Source organism: Indicator indicator, chromosome 17 (genome assembly GCF_027791375.1).
Source record: "Indicator indicator isolate 239-I01 chromosome 17, UM_Iind_1.1, whole genome shotgun sequence".
In the NCBI taxonomy this organism is placed as follows: Eukaryota; Metazoa; Chordata; class Aves; order Piciformes; family Indicatoridae; genus Indicator; species Indicator indicator.
In genome coordinates, this window is record NC_072026.1 from 23262766 (window position 1) to 23282997 (window position 20232).

Here is a 20232-nt window from a genome sequence, read left to right on the forward strand (position 1 = left end):
GGCCAGGCTGGACGTGGCTGTGAGCAACCTGCTGTGGTGTGAGGTGTTCCTGCCCATGGCAGGGGGGCTGGAACTAGATGATCCTTGAGGTCCCTTCCAACCCTGACAATTCTATGATTCTGTGATCCTATGATTTCTCCTTAAGCAGAAGAAGGTGCAGAGCTCTTCAGTGCCAGCTTTTATTTTCCTTGGAATGGGTTTAGCCAACAGCCACGAGGCAATCCTAAAGAGCTGCAAATGAGCATGGGCTCATGAAAAAGAGCAGCTCTGGGAAGGATCTCTTGCTTTTCCCACCTCATCCCTAGAGGTCAGGACACTCACATGGGTCTTGATTGTCCCTCCTTGCACTTTGGGCACATAACAGCAAAGGAAAGAGTAGGAAGAATTACACTGGGCAAGGAGAACTCGAATATGACCAAGCACCAGGACTGAAGGAAGGAAGGAACCACCACACCACAAGTAGGCAAACACTTAACAGCAGGCTCTTAAACAAACAAAACTACCACAGCAATCCAGAGCATGGCACTCCAGAAGAGTCTGAGGAAATCAGAAAGGAAAACTCCTCAACTTGCCCCAGCCACCAGCAAGAGTGCTGCTGAGGAAGGGGTGCCTTCAGCCTCCAGATGGCTGGGCTTGAGGGCAAGAGGCAGTCATGGTGGAGGGTGGTGATCAGTTCATCTCTGCTTCCACACCAGGTGAAATGAATGAAAAAGAAAAAAAAAGAAAATAAATCCCCAAATCAGCTTTGTCTGCAGCAAATGAAGATTTAGATCTTGTACCAGCAGATGCTCAAAGACAGGGAGGGCCATTAGGCTTTGGGAGAAGCTAAGGAAGTTGCTAATTCTCCTTCATCAGCTTCCTACAGGGCAGAGAAACACCCTTCAGAGACAGGCTGGGCACAGCACATCCAGGAACAGGACGCCACCATCCCCTTCCAGATTTGCCTGGCAAGGCTAAGATCAGGGCGAGCCTGGCACAAAGCAGCCTGCCAGGCAAACCACGCAGGACAAACTGGAGAGCTGGCACAGGGCTGCCTGTCAAAGCTCACCTAGACTGAAGCTTTCTGCTTTGACAGGGACCCAGCCCAGCTTAGTTCAACATCCCCCTGCTGCCACGCAGCCCTAGAGCCATCTCTCACCCCACAAACAGGCAGCCACACCTAGCACTACGTCTGCAGCACGTCAGGGATGCTAATGCAGGCAGCCCTGCAGTGCTCTTTGCTTTCAGTGCAGCACTCCCCAAAAGCCTCCTCGTTCATTTGAGGTGAAGCAGATGCTGTTCCTCTGGTCTCTTTGAAAGGGCTTATCTCAGGGCTGGATTTCATTAAGTGTCTTGTTCTGCATTTAATAAGCTTGCAAGTCTAGACACTTTGCTTCTCTCTCTCTCTCTCTTTCTCTCTCTCACCCCTTTAGTGTACCAGCAGGTAGAGACAGCAGAGGTTAAGAGGGAAATATTTAGCTAGCAGATTGAGATGCTATCAAGGTGATTATGTAATTCCACTTTGACTCACTGCAATTTCGTACCCAGGGACTTTTTCTCTCACCCCTGTGCCAATCCCTTTGGGAAGAAAGGGGCTGCTACCTGCTGCAGTACTGTAGAGAGAAGGTTCCCAGGAAGGTCAAGGCACAAACTTTGGGATGTTAGTAGAAAAATCTATTTGGAACCAATGGAAAAACAAGGGAGAAAAAGGTGCAGGGGAGCTATGCAGGGGAATCACCCTCCAGAGGAGGCCATGAAGATGATCAGAGGGCTGGAGCACCAGGCTGAGAGAGTTGGGGCTGTTCAGCCAGGAGAAGACTCCTGGGAGACCTTAGAGCAGCCTTCCAGTACCTGAAGGGGGCTACAAGAAAGCTGGGGAGGGGCTTTTGGCAAGGGCTGGGAGTGACAGGATGAGGGGCAATGGATCAAAGCTTGAGGAGGACAGATTTAGACTGGAGATTAGGAAGAACTGGAGACACTGGAACTGTTTGCCCAGGCAGGCTGTGGATGCCTCCTCCCCAGAGGTGCTCAAGACCAGGTTAGATGAGGCCTTGAGCAAGCTGGGCTGGTGGGAGGTGTCCCTGCCCATGGCAGTAGGGTTGGAACTGGATGATGTTTAAGGTCCCTTTTGACCCAAACCGTTCTGTGACTCTCTGAAACCTGAGCAGAACGACAGCCTCAGCAAGCCAGCTTCAGCTATTTCCAGGTGCATGAAAGGTGGGCAGTGCTGGGAAGGTGTGTGCCAGCTGCCTCCAGAGGGAGTTTCTCCCTAATGAGCCAGGCAAGCCCTCTGGAGATCCAGTCTGACAGGCCAGCACCATGGATGCCAGTGCAACTTCGAGACCAATCATTTGCTTATCAGCCAGCAGCCAGCCAGCAGCACTCCAGCGATGGGAACCCAGCCCAGCCCTTCTTCATTTTGTTCCTGACCCTGCCTCACACTTGAACCCTTGGCCTCCACACAAAACCAGGGCTGTGCTCAGCTGAATGAGGTGGGTCCAAACCCTGCTGGTTCTCGCCAGCGTTTCTGTGGAGCAGGGCTGTGAGACGGTGCAGGCTGCAGGCACAGGGATGGACCAACACAGCCCTCTGCCAGCTCACACTGACAGCAGGATGGCTTCTCAAAGGCAGAACCAGAAAGCAAAATCTCTCTCTTTGGGAAACCAGCAGCAGGCATAATCAGCAAATATTTCTCATGGGGATTGCAAAACAAGTCATGCTCTGCCCTCTAAGCCGTTGAGTCATGAACTACCCCAGAGAGGGGGGAGGCAGAGCAGAACAACTGCCCAGAGAGTCACAGAATCACTGAATTCACCAGGCTGGAAAAGTCCTTTGAGATCATCAAGTCCAACCTATCACCCAACAACTAAACCATGGCACTAAGTGCCTCATCCAGTCTCTTTTTAAATGCTTCTGGGGATGATGACTCCACCACCTCCCTGGGCAGCACATCCCAATGGCCAAACTCTCTGTCTGGGAAGAATTTCTTCCTCACATCCAGCCCAAACCTCCCCTGGTGCAGCTTGAGACTGTGTCCTCTCCTTCTGTCCCTGGTTGCCTGGGAGAAGAGACCAACCCCCACCTGGCTACAACCTCCCTTCAGGGAGTTGTAGAGAGCAATGAGGTCTGCCCTGAGCCTCCTCTTCTGCAGGCTGAACACTCCCAGCTCCCTCAGCCTCTCCTCACAGGGCTGTGCTCCAGACCCCTCCCCAGCCTTGTGCTCCAGACCCCTCCCCAGCCTTCTTGCCCTTCTCTGGACACCTTCCAGCATCTCAACATCTTTCTTGAACTGAGGAGCCCAGAACTGGACACAGCACTCAAGGTGTGGAGCACAGGGCAGGATGACTTCCCTGCTCCTGTTGGCCACAGGATGCCATTGGCTCTCCTGGCTGCCTGGGCACACTGCTGGCTCCTGTTCAGCTGCTGTCACCCAGCACGCCCAGGTCCCTCTCTGCCTGGCTGCTCTCCAGCCACTCTGTCCCCAGCCTGTAGCACTGCCTGGGGTTGCTGTGGCCAATGTGTAGAACCTGGCACTCAGACTTGATCCATCTCATGCCCTTGGACTCTGCCCATCTGTCCAGCCTGGCAAAGTCCCTCCGCAGAGCCCTCCTGCCCTCTAACATCTCCACACCTGCTTGGTGTCATCTGCAAACTTACTGATGATGGGCTCAATTCCCTCGTCCCGATCATCCATAAAGATATTGAACAGGATGGGGCCCAACACTGATCCCTGGGGGACACCACTAGTGACTGTTCACCAAGGTGAGAGTTTGTTTGCTTGGGTTTTTTTACTTTTTGTCCCAAGGAGAGCAAGTTGAAGGTTTCTGTACTTACCATCAAACTTCTTATACCGGGAACTAAACATGGTTTGTAGGTGATTGCTCAGCTCTACGACAGCGTTCCTGAAGTCATGTTTACTCTGCTGGCTGTACTTCTCCTCCATCTCTTGAGAGCAGCATGTGTAGCCCTGTGAGCAGACTTTCAAGTGGTCCCCTGAAAAGCAAAGAAGAGGAAAAAAAAAAAAGTTAAAAGGATTCTCTGTGCAAAGGCAAAGAGGCCAGCTTGGGAAGCAGGGGGTGCAAGGAGAAAGTCCCTGCCTGTGAGCACTGGGATCAGGCATATGGAAATGTGATGCTGTAGAGGACCCTTCACAGCAGTGCAGGCAAGTACCATGGCCTGGCCTTCTGCAAGAATATTGCAAAGGGTCCTTTTGATTTACTCAGTTAATAAACAGATACTCATCTTGCAGATGAACCATCACTTGACCTACATATTCTGTGATACCATAGAATCACAGAAGGGTTTGGGTTGGAAGGGACCTCCAGAGGCCATCTAGGCCAATCCCCCTGTGGTGAGCAGGGACATCCTCCACTAGATCAGGTTCTTACTTGAGCATCTCCAGGGACGGGGCCTCAACTACCTCCATGGACAACCTGTTGCAGTTGTTCCACCACCCTCCTGGTGCAGAACTTGCTCCTCACATCCAATCTAAATCTGCTCTTCTCTAATTTCAAACCACTGCCCCTCGTCCTGTCACCACAGGACCTTGTAAACAGCCCCTCTGCAGCCTTCCTATAGCCCCTTCCAGGTACTGGAAGGCTGCTCTAAGGTCTCTGTGGAGTCTTCTCTTCTCCAGGCTAAACACCCCCAGCTCTCCCAGCCTGTCCTCCTAGGAGAGGTGCTCCAGCCCCCTAATCATTTTTGTGGCCCTTCTCTAGACCTGTTTCTTTGCTACTTTAATTACTTCAGTGACTATACAACACAATATCAATGGCAATAATCCTTTTGGACCAGAGAAATCTTTTTTTTCCTGTACTCCCCCCTCCAATTATCACAGGAGAAGTAATTTTCCTCAGAAGTAGTTATCAGTGGTAGGAAAATACATTGATTTTATGCAACAGCTTTGGAAAAAGGTCTGTTTTCCTCCACAGCTCCAAACCCTACAGTTTTCTGTCATCAGCCTGGGTGAAATTGGGTGTTTGGAGAATCCAAACAGATTTCCCTTCCCCCAAACTCTCAAGACAGTTCTCTCCTAAGAGTCATCTGGCTGAAGCTGGCCTGCTCAGAAGAATCATGATGTTCTTTAGTGGAGATAAGGCTCTGGGGAGACCTTAGAGCAGCCTTCCAGTACCTGAAGGGGGCTACAGGGGAGCTGGGAAGGGACTTTTGACAAGGGTTGGCAGTGAGAGGATGAGGGACAACGGCTTTGAGAGCTGGGAGAGGGGAGACTGAGACTGGAGATGAGGAAGAAATTCTTTAGAGTGAGGGTGGGGAGACACTGGCACAGGTTGTGGATGTCCCCTCCCTGGAGGTGTTCAAGGCCTTGAGCAGCCTGGGCTGGTGGGAGGTGTCCCTGCCCATGGCAGGGGGGTTGGAACTGGATGAGCTTTAAGGTCCCTTCCAACCCAAACCATTCCATGAACCTACCATAGCTACATTTCTAATTCCACACACAAGCTCGGCAGAGGCTCTGGCCCCACACCCTTTACTTTTAGAGCATCTTGCTGCAGTGCAAGGTGAAATTGTCTTCTCCTAGCCTCAGTAATAAAATGCTGCTGTCAAATTCTGTGGGCCAGGATCATCTCTTCACACAGCAATCCCTCAGCTCCAGCTTTGCTGATGGGGTCCCCTAACACAGCACCATCACAGGCAGGTGGGCTGATGCCAGAGTGGTTCAAGCTTGGGCAAACTGTGCAAATCTTTCTCAACACTGAAGATATGATCCAAACAAAGCAGCAAGGATGAGAAACTCATCCTTCCAAATCAGATGGTGTTTTAAAAGACACAGCCTACATGTAAGCTGCTGCCTTCTCTCCCATTTCACACCCTCCTGTCAAACCTCATCCCTCCTCATGAGGAAGCAGATGGAGAAGTGAAGGCTCTTCCCTAATCTGCTCACACCCAGGAAGACACCAACAACCTCCATCCACTACCAAGGTTCAAAGATTCACTTCCAGAGCTGCAAAGGTCTTGTCAGCCCACTCCACAGAGAACAACTTCTTCTGGACAGGCTGTGAACCATGCACTCACTGAAGAGCCATCCCACCTGCTAGAGCACCAAGGTGTGTTTAGAGAAACAGAAGCAGGTTTTGTGTGGTGCAAAACAAAGCCTGCACATGACTAACATCAGCAGTTGCTTCTCTGTCTTCATTGTGCAAGATCTTCTACTGTCATTCAGAATCACTGAGTCATCAAGGTTGGAAAAGACTTCTAAGATCAAGTCCAACCATCAACCCAACACCACCATGCCCACTAACCCACGTCCCAAAGTGCCACGGCCACACATTTTTTGAACAGCTCCAGGGATGGGGACTCCACCACCTCCCTGGGCAGCCTGTTCCAATCCCTGACCACTCTTGCAACAAAGACATTTTACCAATATCAAACCTAAACCTCCCCTGGCACAATTTCAGGTCATTTTCTCTCTATCACCTGAGACTAGGGAGAAGAGACCAACCCCCAGCTGGCTCCAACCTCCTTTCAGGGAGCTGTAGAGAGCAATGAGTTCTCCCCTCAGCCTCCTCACTGAACACCCCCAGCTCCCTTCAGCTGCTCCTCCCCAGCCCTGTTCTCCAGACCCTTCCCCAGCTTTGTTGTCCTTCTCCAGACACCCTCCAGCACCTCAATGTCCTTCATGGAGTGAGGGCCCCAAAACTGGACTCAAAGTGTGACCTCACCAGTGCTGAGTCTAGGGGGACAATCCTTTCCCTCATCCTGCTGACCACACTATTGCTGACCCAGGCCAGGATGCTGGTGGCCTTCCTGGGCACCCCCTGGCTGATCTTCAGCTGCTGCCAACCAACACCCCCAGGGCTTTTTCTGCTGGGCACTTTCCAGCCACTCTGCCCCAAGCCTGGAGCCTTCATGAGGTTGTTGTGACTCAAGTTCAGGACCAGGACTTTGCTTTGCTGAATCTCATACAACTGACTTTGCCCCAAATTTGCCCAGCTACTGAACCTTTGCATCACTCTGCCTTACTGTCTAGCCCAGAAATGTTAGTAACTCTCCTTTCAGACACTTTAAAACCCTGTTAGAAGAAGATATATTTCTCTATACATCTATGCAATCCCCAAGGACCTCTCCTCCTAAATCTGTTTTCCTGTTGCACTAACAGGGTCTGTTTGTTTTGCCTGGCATTACAGAGAGACCTTGACCAACAGATAACTCTGCCAGAGTTAATTTACTGCACAGGACTGTTCCCTGCTGTTGAATTACAGAAAGCTCCAAGTCCGTTGCAGGAAGCACCATGGCTGAGGCACAGCCTTCTGAGAACAAAAATCTGGGTGTCCCCTTACAGATAAATTCTTCTTTCATGGACTCCCACTTCTGCCCAGGGAAGTGATGGACTCACCACCCCTGGAGGTGTTCAAGAAATGAGTAGATGTGGCACTTCAGGACGTGGCATGTCATGGAGGTGCTGGGTAGAAGGTTGGACTTGATGATCTCAGAGGACTTTCCCAACCTTAGTGATTCTGTGATTCTTTCTGTCTCAGAGGAGAGTGCCCAGCAGCAAATACCTTAAGGGGCACAGCACCAAAGGATGCAGCTCCATTTAGCTTGGTGAGAATCTCACTGAGTCACAGAATGCCAGGTTGGAAGGGACCTCAAGCATCCTCTGCTCCAACTTTTCTAGGTGACAGTGCAGTTGCCATGAGCTGGCTCAGCACCCTGGCAAGCTGAGTCTCAAACTGCCCAGTGCAGGGCACTCCACTGCTGCCCTTGGGAGATGATTCCAGGCTCTGACTGTACTCATGGCAAACATTTTCTCCTGGAATCCAAAGGGAATGTCCCCAGCAGTAACTTGTTCCCATCCCCCTTGTCTTTTCCAAGGGACTCCTTATATAAAGGGAGTCTCCATCCTGCTGGCAGCCACCCTCTGTGTCCTGCACCATGGTGCTTAGGTCTCACCTAAGCCTTCTCTTCTCAAGACTGAACAAACCCAGTGAACCTCAGCCTTTCCTCATCTGGATGAGGCTCACCCAGGGTTTTCAGATCCTGCCTACCCCATGCATCACAGAGAACACCTGGGCACTCCTCTCTGAGCCTGCCTTACCAGCAAGCATTTAACAAACCAAAGTGTCCAAGCACCACCACTTTGAATCTCTGCTCCAGCTCCAATAGATGACTACAGCTCTGTGACACAAGGGGAAACAGAAACAGCAGCAAAGTGCTAACTACAGCTTGAGCAACACCTCCTTTGCTGGTGTCAAAACAACTCCCTTTCCAAGCTCTTGTTGCACTTGGGGTTTTGTTTGGGATTTCCCCATCCCACCCTTAAATCTCTTGTTGGAGGAATTAGGTTGGAAATATTTTACCCTAAATGCACTTCATGATTTCAGTGTCATCTCCACGCTGCATGCCTGCCTGTGGTGGTTATAAGTTCCATACCTTCCATTCTTTTGTGCTGGAAGGGTAAGCCTTTTAGCCTGCTTGCCAAAGTCAAATCAACTGATAGAGAGGTTTCTGTTTTCTAGCAACGCTCTGAAAGCATTTCAGAAGTGGTCCCAGTTGCCCTGGGAGTTCTAACAGCAACTCTAAATTATTGATGAGTACAAAACTACCAGCTCAATGTTTTTCACTAAAGCTGCAATGTGTACCTATCTGCTGCTGAGCTCAAGCTACCTTCCCACCTACCCTTATAAAATTAAATCCTTCTTCATTTAAATACTTTAAACGTGTTCATTCTTTACAGGGAGGGTGGTGAGACCTTGGAACAGGTTGCCCAGGGAGGTTGTGGATGTCCCCCCTCCCTGGAGGTATTCAAGGTGAGGTTGGATGAGGCCTTGGAGCAATCTGGGCTTGTGGGAGGTGTGTACCTGCCCATGGAAGGGGGGGGTTTGGAAACAGATGATCTTGAAGGTCCTTTCCAACCTAAACCTTCCTATGAATCTATGAATAAATTTGGCTTTGATCCCCCTTGTCCCAGATTCACAGAGTGCCTCTTAGGGACACACACACAAAGCCAAGCAAGGAGAATACTATTGACAGTAAATCAAGCCTGCCCAGACCTCATTTGGTGGATCATTAGGAAATTAGGCTCCAAAATGCAAGTCAGACATTCAAAAATGAATGACCAAGCAATCTAATTATGGGAGATATTTCTCAGTCATGTCAGCACTATGTGCTCTTGGCTTGTGACCAAGAATTAGCTCTGTCTGGAGCTGAGGAGCTCCAGCTCCAGTGCTAATCGTAGGAGGATGCAGTGTGTTAACCACTGTTAAAAACCAGGAAAGTTAGGGCTCTGAGCTGCCTTTCTTGCAGCTTTCTTCTACCACATGAAGATATAATGGAAAGTCAGCAGAAAACACTGAGGGCTCCAGTTTACCCATGAGAAGGGTTGTCCTTAGCACATCCCTGAGAACATGTCCTCACCTGGAGCAAAGCAACAGGCACAGAGCATTTGGAGAAATCTCATCTCCAGCCTTCACTTCACTGAATCACTGAAACACTGAATCATTGAATCACTGAATCAATCACTGAATCACTAAATCAATCACAGAATCACAGAATCAATCACAGAATCACAGAATCACTGAATCAATCATAGAATCACTGAATCACTGAATCAATCACAGAATCACTGAATCAATGAATCAACCACAGAATCACTGAATCAATCACAGAATCAATCACAATGTTAGGGGTTGGAAGGGACCTTGAAAGCTCATCCAGTCCAACCCCCCTGCCAGAGCAGGGTCACCTAGAGCAGGTCACACAGAACACATCCAGGTGGGTCTTGAATATCTCCAGAGAAGGAGACTCCACAACCCCCCTGGGCAGCCTGTTCCAGTGCTCTGTCACCCTCACAGTGACAAAATCTTTCCTCCTGTTCCCATGGCACTTCCTATGCCTCAGTTTCGACCACTGCCCCTGGTGCTGGCATTGAGCATCACTGAGCAGAGCCTGGCTCCAGCCTCTGGGCACTCCCCCTGCACATCTTTAGCAACATGAATGAGGTCACCCCTTCAAATCAGCTCTCAGCATCCACCCCCAGGACTCCTCCCATGCCCTGAAGCACAGCGTCACCAGACAACAGCTTTGAAGCACAGCAGGGCCACAACCATGGCGTGCAGGGCAATGGGAGCAGTGGCACTTGGCAAGCAGCTGCTGCCAGTGGTGCATACCAGCATGGAGCAGTCACCTACACAGCAAACACCAACCTAAAGCCAGGAGCAAAGACAATGCTCTTCGGCTTTAGAAGGGACTGTGGCAATAGGACAAGGGGCAATGGTTTGAAACTAGAGCAGGGGAGACTTAGGTTGGACATTGGGAAGAAGTTCTTTGCTACGAGGGTGGTGAGACACTGGAACGGGTTGCCCAGAGAAGTTGTGGACACCTCATCCCCTGCAAGAACAGGCTGGATGAGGCCTTCAGCAAGCTGATGTAGGAGGAGGTTCTGAAGAGACCTTCTTGTGGTGCCAGGTAGTGACAGGGCTGGGGGGAATGGATCCAAGTTAGAAGAGGAGAAATTCAGATTGGATGTTAGGAAGAAGATATTCCTCATGAGGGTGGTGAGAGACTGGCACAGGTTGCCCAGGGAGATGGTGGAAGCCTCATCCCTGGAGGTTTTTGCAGCCAGGCTGGATGTGGCTGTGAGCAACCTGCTGTAGTGTGAGGTGTCCCTGCCCATGGCAGGGGGTTGGAACTGGATGATCCTTGAGGTCCCTTCCAACCCTGACAATTCTATGATTCAATGAGGTATCCCTGCCCCAGCAGGGGGGTTGGAACTAGATGCATTTTGAATTCCCTTCCAAATGAAGCCATTCCATGATTTGACTTCCCACCTGGCAGTGAACTTCCCCAAAGAAAATGAATGAAAAAAAAAAAAAGAGTATTTCAGGCTCACTTAAACAGAGATCCAATGTTTGTGTGCAGTGTGTGAAGAACATTCCTGGTGTGTGCTCCCTGACAAGGACACATTTGGCAATAATTATTTCCCAAGATAAAACTCATCAAACAATGCCCAAAGAAGGCAACTCTTCATCTGCTGTTGAATGTTAAAGACTCAGCAGCCTTTGTAATTTATCACCACGTGAGCACAGCAAAAAATATAACCCTGCCACAGCTTCCTTTCAAGTTGGGCTTTTTATTGCATTGTTTGGCCAGGAATGCAATCATCACATCAGGGGCTGCATAGTAAAAAGAGCTTAAGTAGCAGAGAACAACTCCAAATATCTGCCCCGTATACACACAGTGGCTGCAGCTTGTTAGGGACCTGCAGCACATCTTCCCCATGGCCTGCTGCAGCAAGACCTTCTCTCTGTTTTATGGTGCATATGAACACAGAGGGAGAAAGGAAGGACCTAAAGTCAGAGATTCATAGAATGGATTGGGTTGGAAAGGTCCTCAAAGCTAATCTAGTTCCAGCACCCCTGCTATAGGCAGGGACACCTCCCACCAGCCCAGGTTGCTCAAGGCCATCCATCCATCCCCTCCAGGGAGGGGACATCCACAGCCTCCCTGGGCAACCTGTGCCAGTGTCTCCCCACCCTCACTCTAAAGGATTTCTTCCTCATCTCTAGTCTCAATCTCCCCTCTCCCAGCTCAAAGCCATTTTCTCTCATCCTGGCATTTCTTCCTAATCTCCAGTCTAAATCTGCCCTCCTCAAGCTTCAATTCCTTGCCCCTCATCTTATCACTCCCAGCTCTTGTCAAAAGTCCCTCTGCAGCTCTCCTCTAGGCCCCTTCAGGTACTGGAAGGCTGCTCTAAGGTCTCCCCAGAGCCTTCTTTTCTCCAAGCTGAACAGCTCCAACTCTCCCAGACTCCCCATTACAGAGGAGCTCACCCCTTGGCTAGTTGGCAGCACCCTCTGGAACGGAGGTGGTGTTTAAAGGCAGAAATGCCGTGGGACGCGGTGTCACCATTTGCACTTCCAAGGAACTGTGCTCAAAAAGATAATCGTACCAATTTATGACTTAAGCCATTACACAAACACCACATTTCAGAGAACCAGGTCATCAAATCCAAATTCAGCAGACTCCAGGTACAGAGTTTCATCCAAACCAAGGAACTCTTTTGCAAGGTGTTGGAAAACAAGTTTTCATCCCATGAGCAGAGCAGTGCAGTGTCAACCCAGGGGCTCCATCACCTTCAAAAGCAGTTCCCTTCATCCAGCAATTTTCCAAGGCCTTTTCAAAATGTTGTTTCTGGAAGTCCAATGTGGCTTCCCAGCCTGCTTCTCCACACCCTGACCAAGCTCATACTTAAAAGTATAGCTAGCTGCAAAACCAAGTGAAACCTTCAGGAGTGGTTTGCTAGGAGGCAAGGGGAGAGGGGATGTTATTTCTTTAGAGTACTCCCTCTAGCCCTGCAAAAGCATGAGCTGAACCAGGAGGTTCCACCTCAACATCAGGAGAAACATCTTTGCTGTGAGGATGCTGGAGCCTTGAGAGGCTGCCCAGAGAGGTTGTGGAGTGTCCTTCTCTGGAGACTTTCAAAACCCACCTGGATGTGTTCCTGTGTGACCTGCCCTAGACGATCCTGCTCTGGCAGTGGGGCTGGACTAGATAACCTCTGGAGGTCCCTTCCAACCCCTACCAGGCTGTGATTCACTGCAGCTAAGTAAACAAGCCCAAAGCTCCTTATGGTCAGAGATGTAGCTGTTGGACTTTGCTTCCACATGAGAAAATGAGCAGTGGGGGAAGGTGGGCTGGTGGAGGAGTGGGAGTCCAACACTGCTGGAAGACCTGGGGCCACCACTTCAGCCTCACACTCTGCCCCTTCCCTCCACCAGCACACACCAGCTTGTGTCACCTTTAAAAGCTTTACGACTTCCTCTGAACCAACCAGAAAAGGAATCCCAGACTGTAATGCCAGGCTCTAATCCCATTTCACACTAGACTTGCCTTCCAATTATCACAGAATATTAGGCTTCCACCCATCATCTCTAATTGACATGCCACCACAGCTTTGCAAAACCCCCAACAAAGCTGACCAGAAGCACTTAGCATCACCCCTGAGCAGGGCTGTGCTGCTCCGGCCCCGCGGCAGCAAGGGCTAAGAAGAAGAAAGCAGAGCCCCAGCTTGTGATCCACCTCCAGCCGAGGCATTGAGGCAGGCAAGGCTACCAACCAACCAGCCCAGCCACTCACCAGCACATGTACCTAAACCACCCCAAACTGCCACCTTCTCCTGGCTACAAAACAAGGCAGGGATGCTCAGTACCTCCAGGAGCAGCTTGGGAGCTCTGTTCCACGTGTGATGGTGCTGCCCGAAACCTCAGGAGCCACACATCCTCCCCAGCCACAGTCCTGACCTGCAAGGCAAGGCCTGGGTCACCACAATCACTGCTTATGCTACTTTTAGACAGGGAACCAGAGAATTGTTTTGGTTGGACAAGATCTCCAAGATCAAGTCCAACCATCAATCTGAGACCACCACTGCCATTAAACCATGTGCCAGAGTGCCATGCCCACACATTTCTTGAACACCTCCAGGGATGGGGACTTCACCACCTCCCTGGGCAGCCTGTTCCAATCCCTGACCACTATTGCAGGAAAGACTTTTTCCCTGATGTCCAGCCTAACCCTCCCCTGGCACAATTTCAGGCCATTTCCTCTCATTCTATCACCTGATACATGAGAGAAGAGACCAACCTCCACCTGGCTCAAACCTCCTACCAGGGAGCTGTAGAGAGGAATGAGGTCTCCCCTCAGCCTCCTCCTCTCCAGACTAAATATCTAAGTATCTTCACACCTGCTGCTGTGGAGAAACACAGCCAATGTCTTGGCACAGAAACATTTCCAGGTGAAATGGCACCAAGCTGCAAACACCAAAAGGAGGAGAAAAGAGACCCTACTGTCCCTTCCTTGGCTGTCACACATACAGGCTGCTCCAAGGTGTGCTTTTGCCTGGAACAAGCAGGAAACTCCCAATTTTTTTTAGCTGGTGGCTCAGAGCAGCCCTTTTCCACCAGGTGGTCACTCCTCTCTGCTTGCTTTGAAGCAGTGCTGCTGTGGCGCTGGTGTTAGTCTACTGGGGAGAAAACTCCTGTGGAGTCAGTCGTGTGCCAGGAAGGAAGAGATGGAAAACAGCATTGAGGTCCTGCTAACAGAGGTGATGCATCCACCAAAGGCAGCAGAGTTAGAAGTTTCCAAGCTCACACCCTCCAATGGCACAGTCATGCTGGTACCCTCTGGTCAGAGTGGGTCCAACCAGGTTAGGACGTTCAGAGCCAGACCTCCCTTAATGCTATTGCCAGCCCAAACCACCATTTCAACTGCACACTTCCAGAAGTGCTTTGGGCAGCCTCCTCCCTTTGCCTGTCACCATGAGACACAAAAGAACACACCCCATGTCCAAACTGAACTGCTTCCCATCCTAAAGACCACCATCATGCAATCAGTGTCAGCTTTCCTTCCTTCCCTCCTCTCCTCAAAACATTTGCAATTCCCATCAGGATCTCAAACCCCAAAAAGCACCAAAAAAACCCCAGAGGGCACTCCATGTACCCTAAACCAGGTCCTCACCATGGAGGGCAGCAGCCAGCATGGGGACTCCAGCCCTTCCCCAGCCACAGAAGCCCTGCCCATGGATCATCACAGAATGCATCAGGCTGGAAGGGATCCTCAAAGTCATCTTGTCCAACCCCTCTGCAGTGAGCATGGACATCTCTCAACTACATCAGCTTGCTCAGGCCTCCACCAAATTTGACCTTAAATGTCTCCAGGGATAGGGTCTTCACCACATCCCTGGACAACCTATTCCAGTATCCCACCACACTCATTGAGCAGAACCTCCTCCTAATGTCCAACCTACATCTCCCTGCTCCAGTTTCAAACCATTGCCACTTGTCCTATCCCCACCCTTCTGAACAGCCCCTCCTCAGCTTTCCTGTAGGGCCCCTTCAGATATTGAAATGCAGCTCTAAGGTCTCCCAGGAGCCTTCTCTCCTCCAGGCTGAACAGCTCCAACTCTGCCAGCCTGTACCCACAGCAGAGGTTCTCCAGCCCTCTGATCACCTTTGGGGCCTCCTCCGGACCCACTTCCAGCAGTTCCATGTCCCTCTTGTGTTGGGGACCGCAGAGCTAGGACACAGCACTGCAGGTGAGGTCTCACCAGAGCAGAGTGGCAGAATCATGGCTGCTCATACCCACATGCACCTCTCTCCCCCTCCAACCACCCAGGACATCCGAAGCCAGAAGCCACCCTGGGGTGCAGAGGGCTGCCCAAGCTGGGCACGGAAGCAGCCGGACTGGGCAGCACGTGCCGGAGCACAGCGTGCTCAACATCTCAGGCAATTAGCAACCCTTTTACACCAGTGGTTTATTTGCCTTATGAATGTTAAAGCCACTTGTTCCCCCCCTTTCAGCCCCTGCTTCCCCTTGGGCTGTTAATCACTGCAGGCTCCACGTCTTTGCTGATTGCTCTAAGGGCACAGGAAAAAACTTTCCCCAGCCCCCTGGAGAAAGCTTTAGACTACTGAAATGATTTGAGTCAGGTGGTGGGGTTGGGTTGGTGGTTGGGTGTTTTTTTTTTTTTTCTGCTTTCCCTTTGCAAACTTGTCAAGCAGTCAAAGCAGACTCTTTGATACTCAACCCAAAGGCCTTTAACCTGCTCTTAACAAGAGGGAACTATTTCCAGGCCAGCTCTCCTGCCTCTGTTAACTCAGCTGCTAATCCACGGGGCGGGCGCGGGGACCGGCGGCATGCACAATGCTCCGGTGCCTCCTCCTGCCACACAACAAAGGCTCCTCATTATTTCCACAGCACCTACCTACACTTACTTAAAATATCCCACACAACCCCAGGTCTGTCTGGCTTCTGTTTCTCCATTTTGCTTTGTTGACAGCTTTGGGTTCCCAAATTTACTGCCAATGAGAGTCAGGGCCTGGAGAGAACAAGAGAGATTTATACCCTTGTGTGTACATTAAGCCAAAAGCACATTAGGAACCTTCATTTTCTACTGGAAAGAGCAACTTAGGACACAAAGAGGGCTCTTGCCTTCCACCCCTCCAAGTCCAAATTACTGCTGCAAAGCCTGGCCTCGAGCTGATGACAGAGTCAGGTCCCTGAAGGACCATGTCTGGGCAAATACTGCCCGCTAAAGCTGACCAAAGCAATCTCAGGACATCTCTCCAGGGTGGAGGCAGACCAGGAGAACCCTTCCCATGCCCCTAATTCAGCTCTTCAGCCCCAAACAAGAGACAAAGACTTGCCTCCATTCTCCACTGCATTCTGGAGAGATCAGCTGATGTCCCCTCCTGCCCACCTCTCCTGCCAAGGGCAGTGGAAAAGTTCAGGTGGAGGTTCCCAAGCATCACCAGTCAACTGAGGGCCTCTCCTTCCCAGGCCAATGGAAAAGTTCAGGTGAAGGTCCCAAAGCATTAGCAGCCAACTGAGGTCCCCTCCTGCCCACCTCTCCTGCCAAGGGCAATAGAGAGGCTCAGGTGGATGTCCCCAAGCATCACCAGTCAAGGGAGAGACCCTCCTGCCAAGGGCAATGGAGAGGTTCAGGTGGAGGTTCCCAAGCATCACCACTCAGCTGAGGACCCTCCTTCCAAGGCCAATGAAGAAGTTCAGGTGAAGGTCCCAAAGCATTACCAGCCAACTGAGGTCCCCTCCTGCCCAGATCTCCTGCAATTGAGAGATTCAGCTGGAGATCCCCAAGGACCAACCCAAAAACTCTCTACAGTGCAACTGAACCCAGTACTGCATCTTTTGCAGTTGATGCCCAAGCAAGGAGGATGCAGGATCTCACCTTCAGCAGGGTTTTAGGAGTTCATTCAAACTCAAAGCCTGCTCACCTGAGGACAAATGCTACCACTGCTCCATTTCCACAGCACTTCCCAACAGGGTGGCCTGAGCACTGTGAGGCTTTACACCCTGGAAACATCCACCCTGGGAGCACTCTGCTTTCATTCCAACCAAGAGGATATTGAGCCAATTAGTGGCACACCAAACACAAACCAGACAGATGAAGATAATGCATTTCTGTAAACATCAAAAGAGAGGCAAACCACACAAAGACCTGAATATACCAAGGAGGCAAGGCCAAAAAAACAAAAAACAAAACCCCAACAACCCACAAACAAAGCACGACTATTTAATTAAACTTATTATTTAAGCAAACCTGGAGAGTAAAATACCTCTGGGTAAGTAGAGGATACTCCCTGGCTCGAGCTATGATAGAAACCTTCAATGAAAACCAAGAGGTGTTTCTTAATTAAAAAACCCACCCACAAAACCCAAAAGACAAACGCAAACCTCCCTACTTGACAGTGCCGAGTGAGAACTTCAGAAATGCAAATTCTCTTCATTATCACGAAATTCTTTAGGCATGAAATAAGTTTTCATAACGTGTCTCTGCCCAGGAGCCCTGAGTGAGAGGTGTTACACAACAGACAACTCATGCTGAAAAGCATCTCTGGTGGTTTTTTTCCACTTCTCTGATGAGGAGGGTAGATAGACAAGAGATGCACCTCTGGGATGGCTGAGGGAGAGAGTGCTGCTGGCCCTCCAGCAGCCACCAACAAACTGCAGTCATATGCATGTGAATGGAATGGGTTGGGGACACCAGCCAGCTGCTGGTGGGAGGTAGAAGCTTGCAGGTTGCCCCCCAAAAATCAGAATTGTGGGTAAGGTAGAAACCCCTCCATCCTCTCACCCCTTTCCTCCCCCACACACACACTTTTTAATGACTCACAATCACAGAATGGTTTCAGTTGGAAGAGACCTTAAAGCTCATCCAGTCCCAACCCCCCTGCCATGGGCAGGGACACCTCCCACCAGCCCAGGCTGCTCAAGGCCTCATCCAGCCTGGCCTTGAACACCTCCAGGGAGGGGACATCCATAACCTCCCTGGGCAACTTGTTCCAGTGTCTCATACTAAAGGGGAAAAAAAGGAGTAAAGGGAAAGAAATTTAAAAAAAAAAGAAAAGAAAAAAAAAAGGGGAAATACCAAAAAAGAGGAAAAGACCAAAAAAACGGGAAAGTACCAAAAAAAAAAGGAAAAGACAAAACAAGGAAAAGACAAAAAAAAGGAAAAGACAAAAAAAAAGGAAAAGACAAAAAAAAAGGAAAAGACAAAAAAAAAGGAAAAGACAAAAAAAAGGAAAAGACAAAAAAAAGGAAAAGACAAAAAAAAGGAAAAGACAAAAAAAAGGAAAAGACAAAAAAGGGAAAACAAAAAAGGGAAAAGCAAAGTGGAAAAGCAGGAAGGGAAAAGCAAAAAAGGGAAAGCAAAAAAAAGGGAAAGCAAAGAAAGGGAAAAGCAAAGAAAGGGAAAAGCAAAGAAAGGGAAAAGCAAAAAGGGAAAAATGAAAGAAGAAACATGAAAAGGAAAAAAAGGGGGAAAAAAAAGAAAAGGAAAAAATCCATTTGGAACAGCAAATACAGAGAATCACTGAAACCTCAAGCCCAAGGAACAGTAAATAGAAGAGAGGTCTGGCTGGCAGACAGTTATTTTCTTTGTCAGACTTCTCATATTTTCCTCAAATTCTCCATCCAGAAGGCAAAACAAAGCCAAGAACATTGCTTGTTTGTTTTTTTGCATCAAACCTTTTGGCTATTGGTCAAAAGAGCAGCTTTTAACCCAAAGGGCTGCTGTCACAAATGCTGCCATTCAAACTCCAGTACTTCACCCTCTCAACATCATTTCCCTTTCTCCACCTTCAGCCTTTCTCCCTCTCTGCTCCCCAGACCCTCCGCAGGGCACCTCCCGGGCTGCTGGCTGGTGCAGGAGGTACCACACACGGGCAGGCAGCAGGAGCTGGCAACCACTTCTCCAGGATTTTTTCTTTTTTTTCCCCCCTCCCTTTTTCCAGCAGAGCTGATTCCAGCATCAATGCACAAAACCACGTTTCAGAGCCTCACAGTAGCTCCTTGTGAGATGCACCCCAGCTCACCTATTTGTGCCAGCAGCCTGGTCATCTGCTGGCGAATCCCAGGCTTTGGCAGCAGGAGACCCTTGAAAGCTTCAACCGCATTTTGAGGTCATATGGCCTGAGTGATTCTGGGAATCTTGGCTTTCTTGGGGGAAAAAAACATTAAAAAACCACCCAAACAAATGACTAAAGAACTCTCAAAAGAAGGTGTTGATGGTCTTGTGGAGGCACTCTTGTCTGATAGTGATCTCCCCAGTTAGAAGCTGCACAGCCATGGAAAGCCACAGCTCTCCCAAATGGTGGCACCAGCACGTTTCAAGGCCAGCAGTAGTGTGCCAAGGCACTGGTGCCACCTCCTCTCAGGGAGCTGTGGAGAGCAATGAGGTCTCCCCTCAGCCTCCTCCTCTCCACACTAAACACCCTCAGCTGCTCCTCCCCAGTCCTGTTCTCCAGACCCTTCCCCAGCCTCCTTGCCCTTCCCTAGACAGACTCCAGCATCTCAATGTCCTTCTTGGAGTGAGGGGCCCAAAATTGAACCCAAGACTCAAGGTGTGGCCGCACCAGTGCCCAGTACAGGTAGACAATCCCTTCCCTGCTCCTGCTGGTCACACTATTGCTGATCCAGCCCAGGATGCTAGTGGCCTTCTTGGCCACCTGGGCACACCCTGGCTCATATTCACCCAGCTGCCAATCAACACCCTCAGGTCTTTCTCTGCTGGGCAGTTTTCAGCCACTCTGCTCCAATCCTGGAGCATTCATGGGGTTGTTGTGACTCAAGTGCAGGACCCACCAATTCCCACCTTTCAAAATGCTAACAGCTACTCAGAGGCTTGACAGAAGAGAAGGTTTCCTGCCTGCAAAAGCAAAACCAAGCCACCACACAAGTTGAAGCTACCACTTCTACCTGTTGAAATCACCTCAGAAAGAATAGGAGCACTAAGGGCATGTGAGATGGCAGCTATGACCCAAAGCCCCAAAAGCTAAAAACGTTTTTAATTCCTTAAACAAGAAACAAAGCTCGTGAAATTCAGCCACAATTTCCTGGGTTTTTTGACTGAAATTTAAAAAAAAAAAAAGTTCATCTTATCTGTGGATTGGAATATAAGAGAGATGTTAACTGAATTGCATGAAGAGTAATTCTTTATTGCATGATCCCAAAGAGGCACTGTGGAACCTGCTGCAATTCTGAGATCAACTTCACACAGAAGGGAAGGAAAAAGAGAAGGAAAAAAACCAGCCAAACAAAACCCCAAACAACCAAAAAACCCTGCACCACCAAGCCGTAAACTGCTCTATTGAAGGGCAACATCCAAATGAATACTCAAAGATCTGGAAAGGAGCAGGCTGATGTTTTTCATCCATAAGGAGACAGTCCTTCACCCTGCCTTGGGTGGTTTGGCACAGGGAGGACAGTGAGTAGTGTTCAAGG

At 49.9% G+C, this 20232-nt stretch overlaps 1 protein-coding gene across 1 annotated transcript in view; it reads right to left on the minus strand.

Moving 5' to 3' along the window:
* The window catches only part of GPC4 (glypican 4), a 107492-nt gene that overhangs the window by 55132 nt on the left and 32128 nt on the right, over nucleotides 1-20232 (minus strand). Inside the window, exon 2 of the mRNA XM_054388620.1 lies at nucleotides 3814-3972. Within this exon, the coding sequence (XP_054244595.1) occupies nucleotides 3814-3972 (159 nt within the window). The remainder of the gene's footprint in view (nucleotides 1-3813; nucleotides 3973-20232) is intronic.